The 13,562-nt window shown below is 33.6% G+C and overlaps 1 protein-coding gene across 3 annotated transcripts in view; it reads right to left on the bottom strand.

Annotated features, from left to right (window-relative positions):
• Nucleotides 1-470: 470 nt before the first annotated feature.
• MIS18BP1 (MIS18 binding protein 1) overlaps nt 471-13,562 on the bottom strand; it is a 70,384-nt gene continuing 57,292 nt past the window's right edge. Inside the window, exons 12-19 of one of the 3 annotated variants that reach the window (XM_051975775.1) lie at nt 9,586-10,486; nt 8,834-9,003; nt 7,653-7,813; nt 5,171-5,313; nt 4,221-4,308; nt 2,966-3,017; nt 1,478-1,640; nt 471-573 (exon numbers count right to left, since the gene is read on the bottom strand). In XM_051975775.1, the coding sequence (XP_051831735.1) occupies nt 1,537-1,640; nt 2,966-3,017; nt 4,221-4,308; nt 5,171-5,313; nt 7,653-7,813; nt 8,834-9,003; nt 9,586-10,486 (1,619 nt within the window). In that variant the 3' untranslated portion in view covers nt 471-573; nt 1,478-1,536. Of the gene's footprint in view, nt 574-1,477; nt 1,641-2,965; nt 3,018-4,220; nt 4,309-5,170; nt 5,314-6,778; nt 6,896-7,652; nt 7,814-8,833; nt 9,004-9,585; nt 10,487-13,562 lie in introns of those variants that run through there. The other 2 variants (XM_051975776.1, XM_051975777.1) reach the window with 2 other exon arrangements.

Genomic DNA, 13,562 nt, shown 5'->3' with positions numbered 1-13,562 from the left:
TTCCTAAACCTCCAAGTGTCTTGTGAAGAATGGCCAATTATCTGGAAGCTCCCTTTAAGTGTTTTCTATAAAATTTTCATGCCACATAGTACTTTTGTTTTTGCTTCATGATATGTCCAAATTTCATTCAGTATCTTAATTTGTAAGTAATTCCATCATCCTATTTTAAGGGATGATAATATTACAGAATAGTTATCACATGTCTATTTTACCCTTTCTTCTCTGGAGCTTCTATAAATCCTACAACCTTGCTACTTATTAAAGCCTTTTCTTGAAGATGATGGAGAAGAGGAACTCTGAGGGAAAAAGTTTTTTGTTTTTTTCTATTAAAACCAAGGGAGATTTTTCCATTAGTTTGAAACTGCATAAGAAAGGGAACTGTTGGAACATTACACACTTCCCACTTCAAATCTAAACTATCGAGCCTGCTGCCATCCGATATCAGGCCAGATCAAAATAACACCAACAAATACAAAAACCATAGAGCTTTATTTGTAGAGCACTAAGTTGGTTATGCACTTGAGGTGGTTGAATATGGGTTGTAACTTCAAGTGATGATCTCTATGCCAATTTCTAAAATGACAAAATAAATGGAAAAATTTTTGTTTAAAAAAAGCTAGTCTGAAACTATTAGTAGAAGGAAAAACACTGAAATCTGAAATGAGTTCATGTAGAAAACTATAGTCCAAACTTAAACCTAGAACATAAAATACAATATTCTAAATAAATATAAATTAGCTTAAAGCCTTGGGGAGGTTGTTATTATTATTTTTATAATTTTATTTAGTTATCTACTGTTGGGACTCAGATTCACACTCAAATATAAGAGTGTTAAGAGTACAACAAAAGCTAGTATTTTTGAGTCCAAGCATCAAACTAGTAACTATAGTAAATTTATTTTGGATTGTATGAAATCCTCATATTCTGTATAAAATTGGAAAAAATAAATGAACTGAAGGCAAAAGAAAATTATATCCCAAAAAGACAAAAGCAAGTAGAACTTCCAATGTTAGTATAAACTAGACCCAACATTCTGTGAAACTTACATACACACATGGACATGTATGCTATTACAAGGTTTCTATGAAATTAACCTCCCAAAAAGTCCCTATGGCATTTGGTGAGAATTTCTCAGGGCCTATGGATACAGATTTTTCCTAATATATATTTGAAACATTCATAGAATAAACAAAAAGAGTTGTCAACTATATATACATATAAGCATATGTATATATTTACACATACATATATAAAACATCAGGTAAAAACAATCACTTATAAAAAGTATTTACAAAGAAAAAAGCTTCTTTACATTTTTAGTAAGATTTTCATAAGTCTTCTGAATATTTAGCAAAGAAAGTAGAAAAAAATGCTTAATTTGTACACTAAACAGAAAAAAGTAAAAAAATTAACATTTATATAAAACAATCTCACAGAGAAAATATTGGCATTTCAAATTAATACAAATGCACTGTACTTTATATACAAGTGTGTGTTATGGTGTTAAATAAACTCTGGAATTTGTGTATTCTGACTTTACTCCCCAGGGTCAGAGTTGGAGAAATAATCATCTTGTTCTTCTTCATCAAAATTCAGTTTTGTAGTATGACTGAAGAGTTTTCCAATATCAGGTTTAATTCCTGTAATTAGAAGTTTTAAGAAAAAGGATGACTACATTTTATAAATGAAAAGTAATTTAAATACGGCAATAAAAAAATTTTTAAGAAACAGAATGATAAATCTGTCAAATTGAGAGCAGCAAATTAAGGTTAATCCAAATAAAAGTTTGTATACTATAGAACTGTGCCATATACAGTAAAAAAATATAGATCATAGATTCAAAGACTCTCAGAATTAGAAGAATCTCATTTAGCTCACTCCATTGATGAACAAAAACCTCTCTACTACAAAGATCATCCAGCCTTTACCCAAAGACTTTCTGTGTCTTGATTAAGCCCATTCCACTTTTAAAGAATTCTAGATTTGATCCAAAGTTCTATCTTGTCAAGATCTTTTTGGAACCTAATGCTGCTCAATCAAAATGTTAACTAGCTATCTTAGCTTTATGTTAACTGCAAATTTAATCAGAATGCTTTCTACACCTTCAATTGAAACGTTAATTAATATAGGGATAAATTCCAATCCTTGAGAGAATTTTACTTGTGGCCATTCAAACAAGTTCCAATCCACCTAAAAGTATTTTACCACTTAGTCCACATTTCTCTCATCACCTTTTCCACAAGAATAACAATATGAAAAACTGTCAGATGTTTTGCAGAAATCTAGGTAAAATTAGAAGATTTCCTTAGTAGCCCAGAGATTAGTAATAACTATCCAAAAAATAAAAAAAAAATCCAGTAAGGTTATTAAGTGAAGCAAGCTCTTGGTGATCATCAATGCAGTCTACAATTTTGTCAGGAATCCAAGCCAAACTTATTGAGTTGGATAAGTCAGTTTCTCAGTTTGTAGCCTCTATTTCCTTCCTTTTTGAAAACTAGGACTTTTGCTCTTCTCAAAGAACATCTGTTTTTCCATAAACTTTCAAAGTTCACTTAACAAGTTCAAAAGTCATATTTTCAAGTTTTTTCAATAACTTGACATGTAATTCACCTGGGCTTGAAGACTTCCAGTCATTAAGGATAGCTAGATAATTCTCTTACTATGTCCCTACTTATTTTAAATATCAATTCTTATTCATGTTTCTTCTGTTCTTTTCATTCTAAAGATAATTTTCCTTGTCAAAGAAAACAGAAGCAAAGCAAAAGTTAAGTAAATGTCTTTCATCCATTATCATTATTCATTCCACCAGCCCTAAATAGTGGTCCTTATCCCTTTTTTTATCCTCATTTTCTCCCAATATTTGTGGAAAAAAAAAACAAAAAATAAAAATCATCTTAGTATTTTTACCTTTCCTTATTCTAATTTAGTACTTATTTCATATAACACCGTATGAAATATTACTGACCTTTGTTACACTGAGCTCTTCTAGATGTTGGAGTTGTAAAATCAGATCCAACCTAAAAAGAATCACAAAACTTCCATTGGAAAGGACTCTAGAAAGGACTCTAGATGAAAAGGCCATCTAACCCAAATTTTATTTAAGAATGTATTCTTAGGACACATACTCAACCAAGTTTTTTGCACAAAGACCATTAATGAATGATCTACTACCTTTTGAGGCAGCCTATTTTATTTTTTATTTAATTTTTAATAGTTTCCTCTGTTAGGAATTGATTTTTATCTGATTGTTAAATTAGTATACTCTGCTAAGTTTACTGTGATAAACAGATAATATAAGGTTAATTATACTGGCATTCATAAACTTACAGTTTTCTGAATATATAAACTGCTTAAATCCATTAAATTAATTGATGCCTTAGAAGAGTTAATTCAGCTTCAATTTAGTGAATTGGATTCATTAACTTTATTCAATAGGAACTTACAGAAGTTACTATTTTAATGATGGTTTGAATAAAAAGAGTAATCTTAAATCAAGGACCAATATGTTAAAATAAAAAGTTGCTGGTATAGAGCAGTACATTGGAGATAGGCTCTTCCAATTTTGAAGTTTATCAAAATATTTGTCAACACCAAACAATATTTGTAAAAGATGGAAAACAAAATCTAAGGCATCAATAATTGTAACAGGCATTTTAGGTAAAATAAAGTCTAAAAGCAGTCAGTGTAGTTCTAGAATCACAATTATTTTAGAACCTGAAAAGCATTTTGAGATCAATGAGGCCATTTTATTTCATTTTATTTGAGAACGCAAAAGGCCAAAAGTAATTTGCGAAGTTGGTGGTAGATTTCAGGTCAAAATGTGAGTTAATGGTAAAGCCAGAACTAAGACTCAGGGTTACCTAACTTCTATTTTAGTGTTTTCCCTACCATGTATCATCACAATGATTCTCAGCCTAAATGAACAACATTCATGTTTTCTTATAAAAAAAAAAAACACCAAGATTTCATTTTTCATAGGAAAAAAGATTTTTTAGAAAAATATAAGTTTTGTTTGGTTTTTAAGGTATTGACTATGGGCTTTTTTTTTTTTTTTGGTCATACTAAGAAGCTCAACTAATCTCAAATTGATTTCAAAACCACCTATGCCATAAGTGTGACTCATAGTCACAAGAAAGCTAGGCTCTCTGAATCCCATAACACATAACATAATGAATGAATGAAATTACAAGATTAATAATAATAATAATACTAAATGTTACCAGTTTCTTCTTGACATTGGCCCACACAATACCTCCATGAGTTTTATTATCCTTTTGCATCTGGAACACATATTTATCACAATCTTTCCTGCAAAAAAAAAAAATATGGCATTTCAAATGAATAAAGATAACCCATGAGGTCTTATTAGATACAAAGCAGTTGTTAAGTCCATATGAATTTTAAATGTTTTCAGCTAGAGAATCAAACTTTTCTCCCTATTTTTATAAAAGCAAAGTATTCTTAATCCCATAAACCAAATACTTAACTCAGATTCTTAAAAGCACCTATTTTCACTTAGACTTGCAAAAGCAACTTTTAGGAAATGACAACATTCTTTGAACTCTCAAACTTAATCAATAAGTCTTTATCAAGTATATCTACATATATATTTGATAGGGCAGATACTGTACCAGGTACTGGAGTCTTTAATAGCTTTACATGATTTGCCATGGTTACAAAAAAATTAATGCAGCCTTATAGTCTTAATTAATAAAAACATAACATCCAGAACAAGGACTGCAATAGTCCAACTGTGCTCTGCACTGGTCAGTCAATAAGTAGAATATTGTGTTCAATTTTGGATATGGTTTCATAAGGTACACTGAAAAACAGGAATCTTTTAAGGAAGACAACTCTGATGACTACAGGGCTTAACATTTTAAAAAATTTACTTTCCACCATGATGAGAAAATACAAATAACATAAGTACCTAGGAAAGCAAAATTAATCAAAGAAACACCAATATTACAACAAAAAAGTACTCTGATAATTAGGTCAAATGTGGAAGAAAAAATCTTGTTTGACCTTTGTCTTATCAATTGACCTATGTTATCTATATAATTTATTTAAGTTGTTTATGGAATACAAAAGTCTTCTTTGTTCTATTATTTTTTTTTGATAATTTTTAAAGACATATTATTCCCAAATATGGGAAACAAACATATATTACCTGTTTACAGATTCCAGCATGCCAGGACTGACATGTTGACACTGGGGGGTTTTTGCCAAGGGATAAATAACTGAAGATGGAGTTGTTGGATCTTTGTCCATATGTGGGAAATCATCATCCTGACTGACTTCGAAATTTGGTAACTAGAAAAGAACATGATAATGACGCACTCATATATCCTTTTCTTATTATTAAGAAACTAATGACAAATGCATGACTAGAAAAGGTAATGTGGCATGATCACACAGTAAAAACAAGAGACAGTGGAAGGATAATCCCAAACAACTTTGGAAGCCCTGAGGCATCTGATCAAACACTGCCCACCTCCGGAGAGGGAGGCAAGGGACTAATATGCTGAATATATGAAGTTGAGGGAGAGCCTTGTGGGATAGTAGCTAGAGACAATACCCAGAGCTGAGAGATGGAATCTTTTATTCATAACAGCCAAGAGGCCATACAGTGGTTTGAAGAGTATATGGCAGGATATAAGGTGTAAGAAGTTTGGAAAAGTGCAAGTGCCTAGACCATGAAGGACTCTGAATGCCAAATAGAATATTTCTGTATTTGATCTTGAAGGTAATAGGGAGCCAATGAAGTTTATTGACTGCAGAAGGGTAAAGGGATGGATGACATGATCTGATCTGCACTTTAGGAAAACCCCTTTGGTGGCTGAATGGAATAGACCTGAAGCAGACAGACTAACTACCATTAAAGCATGACTCCTGTGTTGTGAGCTTGCGGGACTAGGAGTAAAGTGTTGCTCTCAATAGAAACAGAGAAGTTGGGGAGAGATCATGAGTTGTTTTGGACATGTTCAGTTTTAAGATGTCTCCTGAACATCCAGTTCCAGATGTCTTAAATACAGTTGGATGGGAGACTGAAGATAGTTGAGAAGACTCAGAGCAGCACAAGTAGATTTGAGAATCATCAGCATAAAGATAGTAATTAAGTCTTTGGGAGCTAATACAATCACCAAGGAATGTAGTACAAAGGGAGAAGAGAAGGGGATCCAGGACAGAATCCTGAGGGATGAGGGATGCTTATGGTTAGAGGGCATGATCTGCATGAGGATCTAGTAAATAAGATGAAGAAGGAATAGGCAGGAGGAGAACCAGGAGGAGAGAGTCCTAAAAACCTAGAGAAAAGAGTATTGAGGAGGAGTGATCAACAGCGTTAAAGCTGCAGAGATGTCAAGGAAAATGAGGACTGAAAAAAGGCCATTGGATTTGGCAATTAAGAGATTGTTAATTCTGGTGGAATAGTAAGATTGGAAGAGAGAAGAAATTAAGTGAAGACATTTTAGCTATAAAGGACAGAAGAGATATAGCACAGATAGTTATGGGGGAATTAAAAGGAGTGGGATAGAAAGCTGTTCTGTAAAACTAACCAACTCCTGAAATGAATCTGTGGACCATATATACTGGTCTATAAAATCAAGTGTCTTATCTCTAGCATGTACTTCCAGTGTATATAAATATATGCTGCCTGAAACACTGTGTTTTCTAGTAAAAGGGATATATTACATTCTGGTTAAAAAGTGCTCAAGGAAAATTACCATTGAGAAAAATTATTAAGCAGCAATAAATTATTTATGTTAACTTTTCTAACCTGCAGTTTGTTCAGAAGAATGCATAAATTTCTCTTGAGTTAGATACATGTAAAGTTGAGGATTCTTGCTTTAGGAATTTGTTTTGGGGCTAAGAGGAGTCATCTTTGGGTCAAAATCTAGTAGGAGAAAAAGAGTTGTCCTTTTCTCTTCAAGCTTGAAAATTCCCTTCCCCTTCCCTTTTCTCTACCCCACGCCCCCTTCCCCCCCCCCCCCCCAGGAAATCATCAAGCTCAAAGTCACATTTTATTTCATTATCTTCTGTCATTAGAATTATTTCCTCTTGAGAAGTCAAAGCATGTCAGGAAAAGAATAATTGGTAATAAAGGTATACATCAGAGGCTGCAACCCAAGGAAGCACAATATTGGAGGGGAGAATCCCTGGCAAATCCTTCTGAAAATTGCCTCTAAGCCCAAAGTGGGGAAAGAGTGTGAGTGTGTGTGTGTGTGTATGTGTGCACACGCGCATGCACGTACACACTCTCACACATGCATATAGAGATTTATAATCTCTTCTTTAAGTACCTCCAATTCCCAAATACATGCATTCTAGCAAGCCATGGTAAACTTGATTTTCAGTAATCTGTTTTAGCTATGTCTGTTGCTAATCTGTGGTTGCCAGTAGTTGGCAAACTGCAGGTCAAATCTGAACAACTGTTTTTATTCAGCTTGAGAGTTAAGAATTAGTTTTTACAATTTAAAGCAAAGTTTTGTTGGATTTAAATGTGTAAAAACCATTCTTAGCTAGCTGGCCCTGCAACAGCTATTTGTCAACCCCTGCCTTTGTCTAAATAGTGCCAAATATTAATTGCATATACAAAAATCAAAGTTTAAAGAATCATTTAAAATGCCACCTTTCCTGTTTAAAACAATTACCTGTATTCTTTGATTATGCAAAGGCGATCCACTGAACATATCATCATGATCATCCTTAGGCAGCTGTTCTAGGAAATCTCTCATTTGCTGTTTTCTTTTTAAAGTTCCCACTCTAGCAGTTATCCTTACAGGTTGGTTTGTATCAGTATCAACTCCTGGGCCTTAAGATTCATGCAAAAATTTTGGTAAGAATGTGATCATCAGTCATACTATTTAGAAAGTTAGTAACTTTAATAAAATCTAAAATTTGCATACACATAGAGTAAATTCAATTTCTGATGATTTGCTGCTTTCTTAAATACATTTATTCTCTATCTACATTTGGTATTCTACTAATTTTATGGGCTTGCAATTGGGGAGTTAAAAGGCAGAAAAGTAAGACTGTGTAGGACTTCAGTAAAGGAGTAGATATCAGCAAGAATGATGTAAAGTTCTTTATAAACTGTAAAACACTAAGTAATTACCATTGATTGTTATTATCATTACAGAAAGGGAACAAAGCTCAATAAGGTTCAGATGTATTAAGTTGATAACTAATTACCACCAGAAAACCACTAAGTAGCTGGCTAAATTACTGATTTCACTGTGGCACAAAATATTAAATTATAGTAAAGCCATGAAGTAAAGTTTGACTATCATCATACTCAATCAGTAAAAAAATAACTGAGTGCCTACTCTGTGTGCTAAAGGCAAGGGGTACAAAAAGAGGACAGAGTTCCTGATAAGGAGCTGACAAGTAATTCTTAACTTCTTGAAAGCATTCTTAGGGAGGGGTGATTTTCTTATCATGGGGGAAACTATGGCTAAACTCTAGTGATCCCAGAATGCCTATAGTCATGTTAAACAATAGGCCAGATCTTCAGATGATTTGTGAACTACCATTTTCCTGGATTAGTATATACAGCTGGGACTGATGCTAATAAGAAGAGTCCTATAGAGAAAACACAAAACTAAACTAGGCTTTAAAAAGCAACATGCATATATTAGCTGCTCTCAAAAGTCTCTACCAGTTACCAAAAATGAAAGATTTCCAGAAAATGCTTTAGCTTTAATTGGGAATAAAGAAAATAGGAGTTAAGAATCAAAACAAGAAAAATATACATTCAGACACTTAGATTTTCCAATAATGCAAATTCATAGCTAGATAAAGATTACCCTATGTTATTAGACTGTAAGGTTACCATTTGAAACTTTAGGACTAGGTATTTTCTTCACGGTACGTTTCTGAGAGCCTCTTCCTTGTTGCTCTTCCATATGTTTCTTCTGGGATTCCTCTGCAGTCCGAGGACCCATAGCTGTGGCTACATTCAACCAGAAACCATGTTTTTGTTTTGGTACAGATGACAAAGCCCTAGGGAAGTACAAAACCATTTAAAGTTTTTAAATCAAGAAGTTTAGTTAAAGTAGCCAAAATTCAAATAAGTGAAGATGAATGAGAATTATCAAAACTTCAAGAATTGTGTCAGTTTTCTAAATCCTATTTACCTATTTCTAAATTAAATAAATAGCTGATTTTCTCCCTGCCTCAAGAAAACAATTACAACCTCTCAACTAACTACATTTCACTTAATTCTTTTTATGTTTTCCTTAGCAGTAAAAAAAAATTAAATAGTCATGATTCCTTACAATAATCCATGGAAATGTTTATTATACTTCTTTTTTCTTTTCTATTGAATATTTTAAGATTTTCCTAACAGATCCAATTATTAACCAACCCATTAAGCACCTTTGGAGTCCTAAAATTATCTTTCTCTGCCTAGCACAAGCACAGTATCCTAAATAAATATATCTATTACTCTGTGAAAAGTTAGCTCCAGATTTTAATGTATCATAGATGAATCTCATGTTTTCTTTCATTCTATTGTTTTTTTAATTTAAAGTACCAACATTTTAGGGAAAAGACTCAAAAAAAGCATGAAATCAAACTACTTACCCTTGAAATTTCTGTAACTCCTTCTCAGTGCTGTTATCCTCTTTAATTAAATCTGGAAAACATTCCAAAGGCTGCTTCTTTGTTTTTCTAGATCCTATTACCTCTGCTGATGAAAACTTTCTTCTGTTACCAATTTTCTGAATAGTTTTGTTGGAAGGAGGGATGGATTTCTTCGTCTTGGAATGAACATCTTTATCACTCTCTTCACTTTCATGTTCTATTATTACTGGGCTTTTCCTACTATCTTTCCTTTTGCATTTTGACTGGTCAACTATAATTTCCTTGGTATCTTTCTGTCTTGTTTTCATCCCAACTTGAGCCTTCTTTTTGGATTCCTCTTCTGTTTCACTTTCTTGACTAGAGATCTCTGTCCCCTTGGTTTGAATTTTGTGGGATGAACTACTTCCAGGAGGATCAATTCTCTTTAGTCTTAATGATTTTTTTATCTTTCTCTCAAAGTCAGAAGTAGAACTTTGCTCCTTTGGAGGTGATGGCACTTTAATTTTCTGGTTAATGGTGACTGAAGCATATATACCAGTATCTTCCTCATTCTCACTTTTGTATGCTAAGCCACTTCCAAATGTTTTTTCCAAAGACCTTAACAATCTGTTGTTTTTATTTTTCTTCAAGTCAGGTTTGTTGCCATCATTTTTTACTTTATGCTTTGGCAAAGCAAGCTCTGAGATTCTTTTTATGGTGGTAATGGACAAATTATGCTCTCTACATTTTTGCTCCAATGTTTTTCTAGAATTCATAGGTGTTAACATGACAGTAAGTTTCTTTTCTCTGTTATTCATACATTCCATTTTTTCTGTATCTGAAAGAAACTCTTCCCTTGAAGACTGTGTATCACTGGACTCAATCAGCTCTTGAGTGATGTCTTTAACTACATTCTTTCTTACTTTAAAAAAAAAAGTAATCATTCACATTATACACATGAATTTAAATTTTTTAAAAATGAAAGTTTTAGTGTATATTTTTATAGCTAACAAATAAAATACATGATTCTTAAGAAGAAAAAACATACTGCCCACCATCTGAAAGTTATACTATTCAAAACAACATGTGATATTGAACTGTTACCATAACACTTGGAGCAATACCCAAAAAAGGAAAATATTTTCTCTCTAACAAAATTAGACATATAAATGTATCTTAAGTCTACATTGATTTATACTAATGAATGAATTAAAAAAAGCACTTACTTAGCATACTTACTATGTACAAAGCATAATATCAATCACTGCTAAAAAAAATTGATGACAAAGAACTCACATGCTAGTAGGAGACAAAACATGAAATTTCAGTTGCAAAGCAGATGGTAAGCTCTTAAGGGTACATAGCAAGGCAAATAATAGTTCATCTCTTTTAGTGTCATTTTCAATAATAAAATCCTATCAGTTTCTGATGATGAACCATGTGGATTATTACTAAATAGGTCAAAATAAATTCAACCTAGTTTTAAATTTTGTAATTAAAAAATTATACAATATTTTATAAGAAATTCAGGTTTACTAAAGCATATCTAATAGCTTGAAATGGACTTAGAATATGTTAAAAAGAAGTTGAAGGGAATTTCCCTTAATTTGTAATAGTTATTGTTAAAGATGATTGTGAAGGGCTTTATGAACCCAATGTATTTATTATGAATTTGTTTAGCAAAAGAAAAACTGAATAGTTTTGCCTTTGCCTAACCACAGCTATTATTTCCAATATAACTCAGTATCACTTCATCAAAATTTTCCCTGATATAATTTAAAACCTTTTGTTCATCTTAGTGTTTCATGGCCAAGCTGGCTCCTAGCTTTCTGCCCTGTTTTTCTTCAGACTCCTGTGTAAGATCATCCTTCACAATATGTTCAGTAACTATGGGTATACCCCAAGTCTATATTAGGCTTTTTTTTTTCCTGAACTGTCTCACTTGGCGACCTCATCACTCCCCTTACATCCAAAGATGACTCTCAGATCTATATATCCAGCCCAAGTTTCTCTGCAGAACTCTAGTCCCCCATCCCCAACTGTTTATATTTCAAATTTATTATATCCAAAACAGAATTATGTTTTCATTCAAATTCTCCCCTCTTCTGAACTTCTAAATTGCAATGAAGGGCTACACTGTCTTTCAATACCCAGGGTTGAAATTCTGATGTCACTCTTGAAAATCCTCACTCTAACACTCACCTGATCTAGCCAATTCATTGCTAAATCTTGTTTCTATCTCCCACGTCTCATGTATGCCCTCCCCTTTCTCTCCATTCACTTTGTTTAGGCTTTTATTACCTCTTGCCAGAAATACTGCAATAGACTATTTATCTCCTGTTTCTTGGCATTCCCCAATCCAACGCATCTTCCACAAAATTATCAGTGACTTTCCTAATAGACACAATTTCATCAATATAGCTTGCTCACCAACTGCAGCAGCTTCTAATTATATAACTTATCACCCAGTCCCTTCCTACCTCTCTAGTCTTTGTACACATCACTTTTCCCATATTGGCCTATTTATAGCTATTCCTCAACACAGTAAACTCCATCTTGTTTTTATTCCACTTGTTCCTCATAGCTGGCATGCACTCCCCATTCACCTTTGAATTCCTGGACTCCACAGTTCCATGACCCAGCTTAAGCAGCACTCCCTTCTACAGGAAACATTTCCTGATTCTTCCAGCTAACTGTCTTGCCTCCTAAAACTACCTTGTACATGTTTTATATATGCACATATAACTACGGGTGCTTCACACTGGAATGTAAATTCCTAGAGGAAAGAGAAAATTCCCAGAGCCAAGAAATGGAACGTCTTGTTTGTGGAACAAACATCAAGAAAGCCAGCACCACCGAATCACAGATAGGGAGTAAGGGGCAAGAAGGCTGGACAGGTAGGAGGGGCTCTGAGGGCTCAACAGAGCATTCCGTATTCCATCTTGGAGGCTAAAGGAAGCCACTGAAGTCTCTCAAGTAGGAGAATGAGATGATCGCACCTGAGCTTTAGGAAAATAGTGACTGAGCAGAGGATGGATTGGAGCATGGAGCTTTGAGGGAGATGGACCCACCAAGAGAGTATTGTAGTAGTCCAGACATGGAGAGGTGAGAGACTGCACCAGAGTGGTGGTGGTGTCAGGAAAGAAGGGGATGCATCTGGAAATTGAAAAAGTGATGACCACAGGTCTTGGCCACAGCTGGATTGAGAAGGAATGAGAAATAATAAAGCCTTGAAGAATACTCCTCGGCAGTAGTCCAAGGAAGTGGGAGGATGATTATGCCCTCTACATTAACAGGTAAGTGTGGGGGGAAGGTTTACAGGGAAAGATTTCTTTTCTTCCTCTCCTTCTCCTCCCCCTAAAAAAGGACAATTTTTTTTTTTAACAATATGAATAGTCAAGCAAAACAGATATTTCCTCACAGTTTTTCTGGAACTGTGCTTAGGACTATGCCACTTTTATACTTACTATTACCTGCCCTGGTTTTCCATATTCTGGAGATACCTTTTTTAAAATCTAAGTTAGTCAATAGTTCCCTATACATACATAATGATCTTTAGACAACTTCCTTCTTTTTCTGATCATCAGAAATTATTTCTTTTTGTGTCTTCAGAATGTCCTGTGTTTTTCCTGAAGAACTAGTGATAGTGTTGGGAGGAAGGAGGGGAGAAGAGACAGAAACAGAGAGAAACAGAGACAGAGTGTGTGTTATTGAAGCATTTTTTAAAAATGCCCAAAGGATCAGAAACAGATAAAGCAAACTGAAAGTAATATGTTGAATTTCTTATGTCTTTATTTTAAAAGCAAGCTGTATATAGTAGTTTATTTATGGCCTTTTTCTCTCTTCCATCTAGTACATAGAAATGTTGTTGTTTAGGTGTTCATTAAATTCAAAAGAAAATATAATTTCTTTCTGGGCTAACTTCCCCTATAAAAACTTAAGTCTATATGGGATCCTCGAATCACCATCTCTCTAAATCTTTTGAAATCTGCTTTCTC

Source organism: Antechinus flavipes, chromosome 2 (assembly GCF_016432865.1).
Source record: "Antechinus flavipes isolate AdamAnt ecotype Samford, QLD, Australia chromosome 2, AdamAnt_v2, whole genome shotgun sequence".
In the NCBI taxonomy this organism is placed as follows: Eukaryota; Metazoa; Chordata; class Mammalia; order Dasyuromorphia; family Dasyuridae; genus Antechinus; species Antechinus flavipes.
This window is presented reverse-complemented; position numbering and strand designations above follow the sequence as displayed.